This window comes from Balaenoptera physalus (assembly GCF_965194825.1).
Source record: "Balaenoptera physalus genome assembly, chromosome: 2".
In the NCBI taxonomy this organism is placed as follows: domain Eukaryota; kingdom Metazoa; phylum Chordata; class Mammalia; order Artiodactyla; family Balaenopteridae; genus Balaenoptera; species Balaenoptera physalus.
This window is the reverse complement of record NC_138883.1, coordinates 25,804,750-25,816,975: the sequence shown is the minus strand read 5'-3', so window position 1 is coordinate 25,816,975 and position 12,226 is coordinate 25,804,750. Positions and strand designations below refer to the sequence as shown.

The following is a 12,226-nucleotide window of genomic DNA, read 5'->3' as shown; positions in this document are numbered from 1 at the left end:
TCCTCGATCAATTAAGTCAGAATCTCTGGGGTGGACCTCAGGCATCAGAATTCTTTAAAAGCTCTCCAGTGCACTCTAAAGCGCAGCCAGGGTTGAGAACCACTGCGCTAGAGAGAAGCGGAGAGTCAAGAATGGGAAACTGATACCAAAACCCAATACTCTGGGTCACCTTTCTAGTAAGTAAGGAAATAATAACAATAAAATATTTTGAGAAGCAAAAGTTTTTCACAAAGTAAAGATTTTGGTCATTTTGCAGGAAGAGAAACTTCACTTCAAGCTTCTCAGAGCAGCAGCCAGCCCTGAAGCCCCGACCTCCTCACTCTCCTCTCCTCGGGTCACTGCATCCGAGACCTCCGCCCTGCCCACGCCATGGAAGCCATCCTTGTCAGAGCTGCCAGGCCTCCCACGTTGCCCTTCGAAGGCCTCTTGCTCTGTCCTCCCCTTCTCCGCGGTCTCTGCAGCACCTGAACTGCTGGCGTCTCCTCCCACTGGAGGCTCCCTCTGCTCGGGACTATCCTCGCGTTCTCCTCCAACCTCCCCGTCCACCCCTTCCTTCTCAGCCGCTTCTACCAGCGCCGCTCTGAGCGCCTTTAGTGCTGCCTTACCTGCCGCTGCTCCCCAGGGCTCCTCTGCTGGCCCTCTTCCCTCTGCACACCCCTTCAGGGCAATGTCCCCCATCCCACTGTGTCACTGACACCTGTATGCTACACACTCACGTCTCTTTCCTGAGACAAGCCCCAGACCTAAAATACACAAAGAAAACTCATCTCCAAAGCCATGCTTCCTGCTCCATTGCTGATTATGGTGAAACAGCATTATCACACAAACACCTTGACCTCCAGACTACAGACCTGGACGTGGCTCATCGCTGACATCTCTCAGTTACCAGGCCCTGACATTCAACCTGTGAAGAGTTTCCTGAATCACTTCCCACCTCTCTCCCTGTGGTCTCTGCCTCCGTTCACCACCCTTTGTCATGATTATTGCCTCTAGTCTCCTCCTCCTTCCAATCCATCACACTCCTGCTAGAGCTGTCCTTCTAAACTAGAAATCTAAGCACATCTTATCCCTTAATAAGTTTCAATGCCTCCCCAGCGTCTACTGAACAAAATTAAATCTACTGTAACACGTAAGGCCTCTCCATAATCTGGCCCCACGGTCCTCTCCAACCCCCTCCTTCTCCCTCTCAGGCATCGTCCACCACAGCCACATCCACCACTCCTTAACGTGGACACGGGCAGTGTCGCTCACTCGTTCAGATGATACTCACGGCTAATCCTCCAGCGTGCACGTCACACGGATTATCTCACTTAATCCTCACAACAACCTTATGATGGAGAGAAGTACTATTTATTTTCCCCAATTTAAAGATGAGCCCACTGAAGCATAGAAAGGTTAAGGAATTTGTCCAAAGTCACACTCTAGTGGAACCAGGATTCGAACCCAGCTAAACTAGTCTGGTTCCCAGGTCTGTGTTTATAACCATTACGCTCTACCCATCATCCACTTCGTGCCAGGCACTGAGCCTTCCAGGAGCCAGCAATCAAACAGCAAAGAGACAGGAAGAAGGAAGCACTCACAATTCAATGCGAAGAGGGTTACCATACAGGCTCGTAAAGGTGCCGAGAAAGCCGCCCACACCAGACGCACCTAACCCAGGAGCAGGCAGAGGTAGGACATTGTGGTCAGAGGGGAACTCCCCAGCTGAAGCCTAAGGAAGCTGGAGTTAGGCAGAGGAAAAGGATGTTTCAAGCCGGGGAAACAGTGCGGGTAAAGGAGGGGAAGCCAGAAAGAGAACGGAGGGTTCAGTCATGGCAAACAGCTTAGTGCTGCCGCAGCACACGCGCACAAAGGGCTCACTGACCTGCTGCTGGCGGGCGCCGATGCCCTCGGGGTAGAGGTGCCCGTGCGAGTGGAGGTAGCCAACGGCCATCCGCGCGCTCTTCACGGTGATCACAGAGCCATAGGCCAGGTCTGCGGGCAGACGGCGACGGCGTGAGCTGGTGCAGCACTAGACCTGCCCCTGACTGCAGGGGCTGCCGAAGCCACAGGCCTCCCCAACCCCTAACAGACTCCACTGGGCCCCGGACTGCCGAAAGCAAGGTGCACGGCTGCCTTCTCACCCCAGTGGAGTCAACTCAAGAGGAGTTCACCAAATAGTCTCGCCTGTCCCCTCCCCTCCCTCCTAAGGACTTCAAAAGACTAGGAACAACTTGTCCTTCAGTCAAGGTCTATCATATACATTCCATGGAATAAAGAAGGAAGAAGCATCTTATATCTTCATCTGGAATGTTCTCCAAGATATAGTGTTACTATAGACTGTTAAGAGAGACTTTTCACTATATATCCTTTTGTGCCTTTTGAATCTAGTACCACATGTAGTAACTGTTCAATGGTGTTTGGGGTTTTTACTCTGAATTTAAAAAAACCAAAACCAAAACCCAGAGTAAACAGCTTACCCAAGAGCATCCATCCCCTCCCCACACAGGCCCGGCTTATGGAGGAGCCTCTTTCCTTCTTACTGCCCCTCTTCTCCACGCCCTGCAATCTGGCTGCCCGCCATTCCCCACTCCACCGAAACAGGTCTCACTGCACCAGTGCTGGCTGCTCCTGTCTCCCTTCGTTCATTCATTTGGTCGCTAGACCGTATAGATTACATGGTGGATCCAAAGGTGGAGGAGGCCTGGCTGCAGACCTAGTGGAGCCCGGTCTTGGGGACGATGGCCTCACACACTGAGATGCACAGGATGATCAGCAAACGCTCCAGCAAAGATGCGGCAATGTGTGACATGGTGGGAGCCCAGAGTAGGGTAGAACAAATTCTTGCTCAAAGAGTAAAAAGAGGATGGCTTGATGGAAGAGAATAGAGCTGAGCTAGGCCTTTTAAATAACGAGTAGAAATTTGCTAACCACCGCTCCATCCTTCTAAGTTCTCGTGCTGGTCAACACACGCAGCCCCGCACACTGCCGACCGCAGCTGCTTCTCGATTATGCTCTGTCCCCCATCTCAACCCCACACTCCCTCACGGACTGCTCCTGAGCAGCCCCTTCCTCCTGCATCCCCAGTGGCCTGACCGCACCCTGTTGTCTTCCTCTTTCTACAGTTTCCTCACAGACCACAGCCACTGCACAGCATCGACTATCCCTTACTTGGCTAGTCCTCCTTTGAAAGCCTCAGCCCCAAGCCCACTGGCCCCGCTGCATGGATTTCCTCAAGCATCTCAAAGCTGACTTCTCCAATGTGGAATCCAGTGTCTGCCTTTCCGAATCAATTTTTGCCTGCTTTCCTATTTTTCATTCTTTCCACACTCTGGGCGGGCCCACTGTGTTCTAGGCCCTCGAGAGACTAAAAGACATTGTCCTTGCCTCCAGGAAGCAATGACCTGGGCCCGACCTATCTTGTCAACCTTATCTTCCAGTATTTTTCTGCATATAACCTATGCCTTAAATTTTGCCCTGTTCTTAGCTTTGATCATGCTCTCCCTTCTGCCTGATACGCCCTCTCCCCCGTCTCCCTCTGTTGAAATCTACCCATTTTTCCAGGGCCTGACTCCAAGGCAACTCACTCACTCTGATCACCCCCCAACCCCCTAACAGAAGTGATCTCTTACACCTTTGAGCCCCACGGCTCTGCGTTCCCTCTTTCTATACTTAACACATATGGTCACATCATGTAGAGGTCCCCTACTGCAGACTCTACTCCAGACTCTCTACTCTGGAGGGCATCCACCTACAGCCTCCGACATGGCTAACACTTGCTCAGTTACCCGGTGTGAATAGTGAAGGGATGCAAGTAGCAGGATACTCTGGTGGGAACTGACCTCTAGCCCTGAAGGGCCTTGTTCCTTCACCAGATTCTCTCTGTTGGTCTTCCCACAGCCACAACGGACAAGTTATTCTTTAGGGTCAAAGAGCTCGTTGCTCAGGACGTCTTCCTCTGCACTTCCTGTGTTCCTATTCACTCTCTTGAGTGCTCGGACCAGATTTAACTGGATCTTTCTCCCACTTTGCCCATCTAAAATAACTCAGGCTGTCATATCATCTTTTCCAATTCAACTCCCAGGAATCCCTTCTGCCCTTCTACCTTTGTAAAGGACAAGAGACACTCACGTTCGGGGATGGAAGCATTGTGAAGGTTGTTTCCTGAAAGCCGGGCCTGGAAGGCAGAACTGAAGAAGCCATCACCAGGACCACTGTGGGGAAAGGCAGAGGGAAGACAGCCAAATTAATGGAGTGAAACTGTGATTTCCCAGGAGCCCTAGGAAGAGTTCTGCACAGCTGGTTTAAAAGATGTACAAGGGAGTGACAGTGTGGTATTGTGGACAGACATGGGGGATAGAGTCAGAGAAACTGGGGTCCAAAATACAACTCAGCCACTTACTAGCTAGGTGAACTCTGGAAGATACCTGGCCTTGTTCAGCCTCAACTCTTCATTTATAAATCAGGGATTTAAAAAAAAAAATCAAAAGAATTATTATGGGACTTCCCTGGTGGTCCAGTGGTTAAGACACTGTGCTTACAATGTAAGGGATGTGGGTTCGATCCCTGGTCGTGGAACTAGGATCCCACATGCCGTGTGGCACGGCCAAAAATTTTTTTTAAAAAAAGAATTATTATGACTAAATGAGATAATGTATATAAAATGCTGAACACAGTTCCTGACACGTAGTCGCTACCTGTTAAATGGGAGCTGCTGCTGGTGTTACTGTTATTATTATCCTCACTCCAACTGCACATGCTTATGGTGGCCCATCCCTGTTAAGCACAAGGAACTGTGTTTAGGGATAAGGGGCAGTTTGGCTATTAGGACATTCTCTTCTTCCTTCAGGCCAGGGTACCCAAAAGATAGAACATAGGAGGAAACCAACAGGAAAAAAACCCTGGGTCCCCTCCGAGCATCCCAACCAGACCCAGGAAATCACACGGCCCCTCCATGGGCTTAGAGGCAAGAGGAAGACCAGAAGCGAGACACTGGAAAGGCTCTGGCTGTACCTTTTATTCAGCACCATGAAGTGAACAGCGTAGGTGGCCGTGTAGAGAGCCAGCGGCAGCACTATGAGGCACAGGACGCGAGCGGTCAGGTGTTTTCCCACAGTCACCTGCAAACCAAGCCAGTGCAGGGTGCTGGGCATATGAGGCATTATTATGCCTTATGCCTGACATGTGTGTTATTTGTAAGTTTTTATGTGTAAGTCATAATCAGAAACAATTGAAAAACTAATGGCTATCAAGAAAGAAAGATATGGGGAAACCCTAAGCCTTCCCATAACACCCCACCAACCAAGCACTGCAGGGGGCTGAACCTGGGCCAGCCCTCCGCTGCCTGTCCAGACCCTCACCCAGGACCCCGGGCTGCCCCCACGTTACTGCCAAGGTGTGGCCTGCATCTTCAGCATCGTCACTCATCACTCCCTCTCCATCCTAGTCACACTGACACCCTGCACTTTCCCCATGCTTCTCGCACTGTACCAGCCCCACCCATCACACTGATAAGTGCTCCTTATCTTAACTTTGGGCCTCAGCTTCCTCCTAGAGCCCTTCCTGGATTGCCCGAGACTGGGCTCGTGCTCTCCCCTGTGCTTTCACAGCACTTGTTGGCTGGACCATGACTTATTTTTTCTTTTCTTTCTTTCTTATTTCTCTCTCTCCACTGTCTCTAGAGGGCAGGAATCTTGTCTTAATCATCTGCATATTCTGTGTCTCACACTTAGCGGATGGTCTGTCTATATGTTCTGAATGAATAAATGAACTTGTTGAGACTTTGGTCCAGAGGTGCATTACAGCAAAGTATCAATAGTTCAGGCCTGGAGTCAGCCTCGCCTGTTTGAATCCTAGATCTACCTCTTACTACTTGTATGACTTTGGGAACGTTATTACCTCTCTAGGTCTCAATTTCCTCATTTGTCAAGAGGGTAATAACTACCTGCCTCACGGGTTTGTTATGAGGAGGAAATGAGATGATGAAGGTAAAGCATTTTGCATACTGCCTGACACAGAGTCAGCTCTTAATAAATAATATTGTAATAAACCATAATGCCCTTACTGGCCTCCAGATCCAGAGACTCTGGGTCAGGAGAAGAAAATTTTAAGTTCAGAAAGTCAGTCCACCGATTTTACCTCAAGTCCCAGGCAGTCAGTGTCTGTCACACATTTGGCAAGAGCCCAGATGGACAGAATCCCCTGGCTGGGTTGTTTGCAAAGCATTTAAAAACCAATGCAGGAACAAATGCCAAAAGAGAATCCCAAGGATATCAGTCCATCCTCTCTCTTTATACCTCTCCAGCCTGTCAGCCATGGCCCACTCCCTGCTGCCCTGCTCCCTACAGAGGGCAGCCGGATACAGCCCACCTCGGGCCCAGAACACAGCTGTTCTGCCACCTGCAGCAGAAGTGGGGAAAGACCACTGGCTCTGCTGAGCGAGGAAGGGGGGAGCAAAGACATTTCTACAAGCACTTGGGTTCTCACCATTGAAAGATTGAGGTCTCCAAACAGGTGCCAAAGGTCTGAAAGGGTGTTCCACCCCACTTGCAGGATGATAAAGAGGCCAACAAACTTGACTCCCAGAGCACCAGCTAGATTAACGCCAGTCAGGCTGAGCCAGATCCACCAGGGGGCAGAGAAGGGCCTGAAAATCAACAAGGCACAGAGTTCAGTTTGGCAGCTGGAATCAAACTCAAAAGCAAGAGCAGCAATGGGGAAGGCAGAGGTCCTCTGACTCTGGGAGGCTGCACTGTGGCCTCTCTCTTGAGGGCTCCCAACCTCAGGGACCATGCATGGCTCCGAGCAGGATGTGGTCTGTGAAACCCCTGAAACTGCAGGAAGCACAGTGTGAGAGTGAGTAGGTGATTCTTCTGAGGAGAAGGGCCATCGCTTTCCTCGCTAAGTACAGGGCTTCAAGTAAGCAAGAGGCTTATTCTTCAGTGGTGACCAATCAAGTGGAAGGAAAAGGAAAATCCAGAGAAGCCTGATGGATTCAGTCAGCCCTGTCCTTTGTGCCACCTCTGGACCCTGTAAAAGCCAGCAATTACTGAGTGCCTACTATGCGTCAGGCATCGTTGCAAGCACTTTACACGTATTAGCTCTTTAGCCTTCACCACAACCCCCTGGAGGCAGACCCTGTCGTCAGCCTCCTCTTGCACACGAGGACCCGAGGTACAGAGAGGTTAGGGAACACAGCCAGCCAGCAGGGGAGCACAGCGCTAAGCCCAGCAGTCGGTTCCCAAGCTCGCTGCGCTTAGATCACCTGGCGCTCTGAGCTGCAGTCTCCTCATCCCCTGGCTGACCCCCTGCCAGAGCAAATGCTCCTGAACAGCCAAGACCTATGTGTTCCTGTACCTCTAGCTCCTGGCACAGTACCTGGCACATAGTATGTATTCAAGAAATGGCAGGTGGAAGGGGATGTGGTGCAAGTAGAAGATAACCCAAATCTGGAGAGAGCTGGTGGTCACTGCTTGGTTGTGGTGAAACCAAGGTGACTTCTGAAAAAGCCGTGGCAGAGCCAGCTCTTTTGGTTTGAATAAAATGAATGACCTACTCTACTCTCTCAGAGGCAGAAGGATGATCTGGAAGGGGCTATTCTGGAAGAAGGCCAGGCCCTCCAGAACAGCTTTAGAATTGACCGGGGCCTGCAGGGATCCTCTTGACTGATGTAGACTCTTCAAGCCAACCTTTGTATACCTTATTCCCATCACCAAGTCAGGACTGGCTGCAACCACTGAGGGCAGGGAGACAAACAGTTCCCAGGCAATATCTATTCTGGTGCCCACCCCCCACCCCAACCACCACACCCACCCTGTCCCTGGCCATTATAGAAATTCTAGAGCTGCCACAGCTTCTGACACCCCCTCCAAAAGATGGTGTTTCTGACCTGTTGGCACAGGAGTTGTACTTGACCATGCTCAGCATGGCAGCCATGATGAAGAACATCAAGATGGGGTCAAGGAGGATGTACTGGGACAGAGTGAGGCATCCTGTGTCTGAAAAACATGAGCTCAGTGGTCAAAAAGTGGAATCAGAGATGGGCCCCCCTGAGAACCAAACACCCCAGTGGTAAGAAACAGTCCCCCTTGTGCTTAATTGCATGTAAGCATTTGTGCAGTCAAGATTAGATGGGCAACTGAGTCATCTGGAAGGTGGAAGGCCACAGCTTTGGGGTACACCAAAGCCCAATGATATGAAAGAATAACTCACACTGCTTCCAGGCCCTTGACCCACAAAGGGATCATGTCATTCATTCAGATACAGTGATCCTGAGATGAGGGCTCCTGCTAATTTCCACCATCAAAAAGGGAGTTCTGCTACCATGCTTATGCAGCCACAATCTACATACACTCAGGAAAGAATCTTACCATTTCATATGAAGTCTCTGTTGGGAGTTGATTCTCCATGCAAGTGCTGAAGTGATTTTTTTTTTTAAACAAAATTTCATTACATCATGGCCTGGCCTAAGTCCTCCAATGTCTTCCCATCTCATTCAGACTAACAAGCTCCTTCAGACAGCCTCAAGACGGCCACCAAAGCCTTCATGGTCTCCCCACCTATCCAGCCTCCTATCCCAACACCCTCTGCCTCACTCACTCTACTCTGGCCTCACTGGTCTTCTTGCTGTTCCCTGAATCCACCAAGTGGTGCCTTGCACCAGGACCACTGCACATGCTATTTCCTCTGCCTGAACACTCTTCCCTCAGATCTCTGCATGGCTTAATCTTTGGCTTCACTCAGGTCTCTGCTCAAGGCCACCTCCTCAGGGGGCTCTTCACAGACCACCCTGCCTAAAACAGAATCACTCCCCATTTCTCTATCCCTTACCCTACCCTATTTTCTACATTGTACTTATTGCTTAAGGTGCTACATTACAGACTTAATTTACTTGCTTATTTATCATCTGCCCCACTAATGAGCAAGCTCCATGATAGCAGTGTCTCATCAGCGTATCCTCTGAGGCCAAGAAAGTGGCTTAGCACAGAGTAGATGCTTGAAAATAGTTGTGGAATGAAAAATGAATAAACGAATAACTGAAGAGGGAAATTAAAGACCCAAGGAAAAAGCCACCAGTCCTCTAGAAAGAGATCCTGTAATTTTGCAACATTATCTGTCAAAGCAAAGCCAGAGGGACTTCCCTGGTGGTGCAGTGGTTAAGAATCCGCCTGCCAATGCAGGGGACATGGGTTTGATCCCTGGTCCGGGAAGATCCCACATGCCGCAGAGCAGCTGAGCCTGTGCACCACAACTACTGAAGCCCGCGCACCCTAGAGCCCGCGAGCCATAACTACTGAGCCCACACACCGCAACTACTGAAGCCCACACACTCTAAGGCCTGTGTACTGCAACTACTGAAGCCCGCACGCCTAAAGCCTGTGCTCTGCAACAAGAGAAGCCACCGCAATGAGAAGCGCGCACACCACAACAAAGAGTAGCCCCCACTCACCGCAACTACAGAAAGCCCGCGCACAGCAACGAAAACCCAACAAAGACAAAGAAAAAAAAAGCAAAGCCAGAATCGCCCTTAAATTAACCACCTAAACTGGTCTGGACTTCTTCAAATGTTAAGCTGTATGAGGTCATGAATTCACTTTCATATGAGCAAGGCTAGAAACAGGATCAATTTCTACGGATCAACTCTCAATTAGCCATGTGAGAATTACCCACAGAAATAAAGTTCCCATTTTGTTATCCTCTGCCACCCAGCTACTTCTGCAGCATCTACCTTTGCATTCAGTTGAAATTAGCTTAAGGAATGCAAACTAATCTTGACAGTAACCTAAGAGAAGCAGAATTAGAACTGTAAGCCTCCTTCAAACACACACACACACACACACACACACACACACACACACACACTTACACACAAGCACACATAAACTTATTATCCATTCCAAACTCAAATGTGGATAACTTGGAGATAATCTATTCCTTGGGATTACCCATACCAACTCACCACTCCAATAATATAAAGGCTTGCTACGTATAAGTATTTATATATGTAAGTATTACTAGTGAACAAAAGGAGACTTGTAATACATTTACCCAATTCTAAAGTTACTTAAGAACTGGGCCCGTAGACAGGATCTTTAAGCATATTGATTTCCAGCTACATTCATAGTGTGGCAGTCAATATCCCAAGAAACGTGGTCTAGGACAACTTACCAAAGGTGAGGAGGGCAGCCGTGAGCAGCGCTGCCGGGAGGGACTGGGACAGCTCCAGTACAGTGAGGTAGGCAAAGGGGATCAGCAAAGCGCCGAGGAACGCACAGAACTGTGGAAGGACAGGAGAAGCAGTCAAGTAACTAACTAAGCAAAGCATCAGGGACCTACTTGGCTTGGTACAAACTAATCTTTTAAGATGGAGGGCCCTGATGATGGCATGACTTGGTGACCTAAAATCACCTGCAATATGTTTAAATATGAAAGGGGTGGTGTAACAGTGAAGCATCAAATCAAGCAACATTTACGTTCCCATTAAGCACCAACCAGTGCACTGACAAGAAATCAGCAAAGTTCAGCCAGGGAGGTGTGGGCAAGACGGCCCACGATTTCAAGCGGGAGACTCCGGCAATGGACCGTCCCATCATTGCTAGCTGTGACCTTGACAAAGTCACGTCTCTGTATCTCAGCCTCTCCTTCTGTGTAATGTGAAACTTAACAGTTCCTACCTCACAGGGTTTACTTTTTAGATTAAATGAGCTAAAGTTTATTACCACACAGAAAGTTCTTGATAAACACTAGCTTCTGTTACGAAAGTGGGTGCAAGTTGACAAATACCTCTCTGAAGGTGTTTTAATATTTTAGAGAACTCTAATGTTATTTCCGTTATTTCTCCCTTGGTCCTTTTCTTCAATCACACCAGGAATCACTCTTTAATCTATAGGCTGTATTTTGATTTTAGAAAAAAGACTGCTTGACACTTCAGCATCTGGAGGGTTGTTTTTCAGTTTTGTTTTGTTTTTAACCACCAGTGTTCTCCCCATCCCCCTACCCTGTCCATCAAAAGTAATCAGACAAACCCAGGGGAATGGAAATTCTCACATTTGGGTTGTCACTTTTTGTTAGCAGAAAGCAATGTGCTCTAGTGTGAAAGGGAACAGGGCTGATATATTTGGCCTTCTCATTTCCATAGCAAGTTCACAGTGAGTCAGGCCTATATCCAATTATGTATGCTATGTGGTATTCAAACATCATTAGGAAGACACAGAATCACTTAAGAATATGAACTTGAGGGTAGTGGACACTTCTTGTTTAATATGGTATGATATGACCACACAAACAAGCCAGTGATTAGCCCAAGTAATCACATGGCATTTATCTAAACTGCTTTGATAAAGCAGTTTCCTGAGGAAAGGGGCTTGTAAATGCAACCTGCTCTGAGAGCTCCACATTGGAGGACAGTTTCCACAGGTCTTATTAGCTCCAGGTACAAGGTCCCCAGACATTTGGGTGTTTAGGCCCTGCCATGCCCCATCAAGGCTGGTGCTGGGACTCAGAGCACAGAGGGACCAGGCAAACACACACTTCCCTTAAAAGACTGGAAAACCCCTTGTGCGCCTGAAACCTTCGTGGGGAAAGAGAGAAGAACCTGGTGACAGGGGTGTGGGGATGCTGAAATGTTAATAAAGGCCCTCAGAGGTAGGCAACACTCTAGCAATTGTGGCCGCAGGGGAAGGATGCGTAGCCTGCCAATGTGCTGAGGCCAATGTTGGGACTGCAGGAGATTCCTGGCTGCCTGAGTCCCAGGCTGCCCTCTGATCTGAAATCTGATGCCTCACGTGGGCAGGAGAACAGGTGACGGGGTGCGCTTGCTCCTGTCTGTCATGGCTGTATTATCTGTGGCCTCCCTCTCCCTTCCTGCCCACCCCAGCTCTGAATCTCTACTACAGGGTGCAGGTCCAATCATCCTCCCCCACCAAAGTCCCTTTATCTACACCTGCCACCACTCCAGGGCTTCCAACTGTAACATTTCTGACTGAGTGTGGCCCCAGGGTTGAGTCGGGCAATAGCAAGTCAGGAAGCCTTACTCCTCTCATTCCCAAGTAGCTGTGATGCTCATATTTGTCCCCAGGCTTCTGGAACAAAAAGGTGCCATCATATCCACTCAGGTAGCCAGCAAGACCTATCAGCATCTGAGGAGAGAAGGAGAACAAACAAACAGATGAGAGACTTCAGAGGGAAGATTCCTCTGCCCCCTGAACTTCCCTCCAGCTGCACCCAGACCTTGGCTTCCCTTGACTAC

At 49.2% G+C, this 12,226-nt stretch overlaps 1 protein-coding gene across 4 annotated transcripts in view; it reads right to left on the bottom strand.

The window, feature by feature from the left end:
- POMT2 (protein O-mannosyltransferase 2) overlaps positions 1–12,226 on the bottom strand; it is a 45,452-nt gene that overhangs the window by 20,631 nt on the left and 12,595 nt on the right. For all 4 annotated transcript variants that reach the window (XM_082451258.1, XM_082451259.1, XM_082451261.1 and 1 more), the window contains exons 3-9: positions 12,012–12,116; positions 10,147–10,255; positions 7,868–7,976; positions 6,466–6,625; positions 4,993–5,099; positions 4,111–4,193; positions 1,865–1,974 (exon numbers count right to left, since the gene is read on the bottom strand). In XM_082451258.1, coding sequence (XP_082307384.1) covers positions 1,865–1,974; positions 4,111–4,193; positions 4,993–5,099; positions 6,466–6,625; positions 7,868–7,976; positions 10,147–10,255; positions 12,012–12,116 — 783 coding nt within the window. The remainder of the gene's footprint in view (positions 1–1,864; positions 1,975–4,110; positions 4,194–4,992; positions 5,100–6,465; positions 6,626–7,867; positions 7,977–10,146; positions 10,256–12,011; positions 12,117–12,226) is intronic.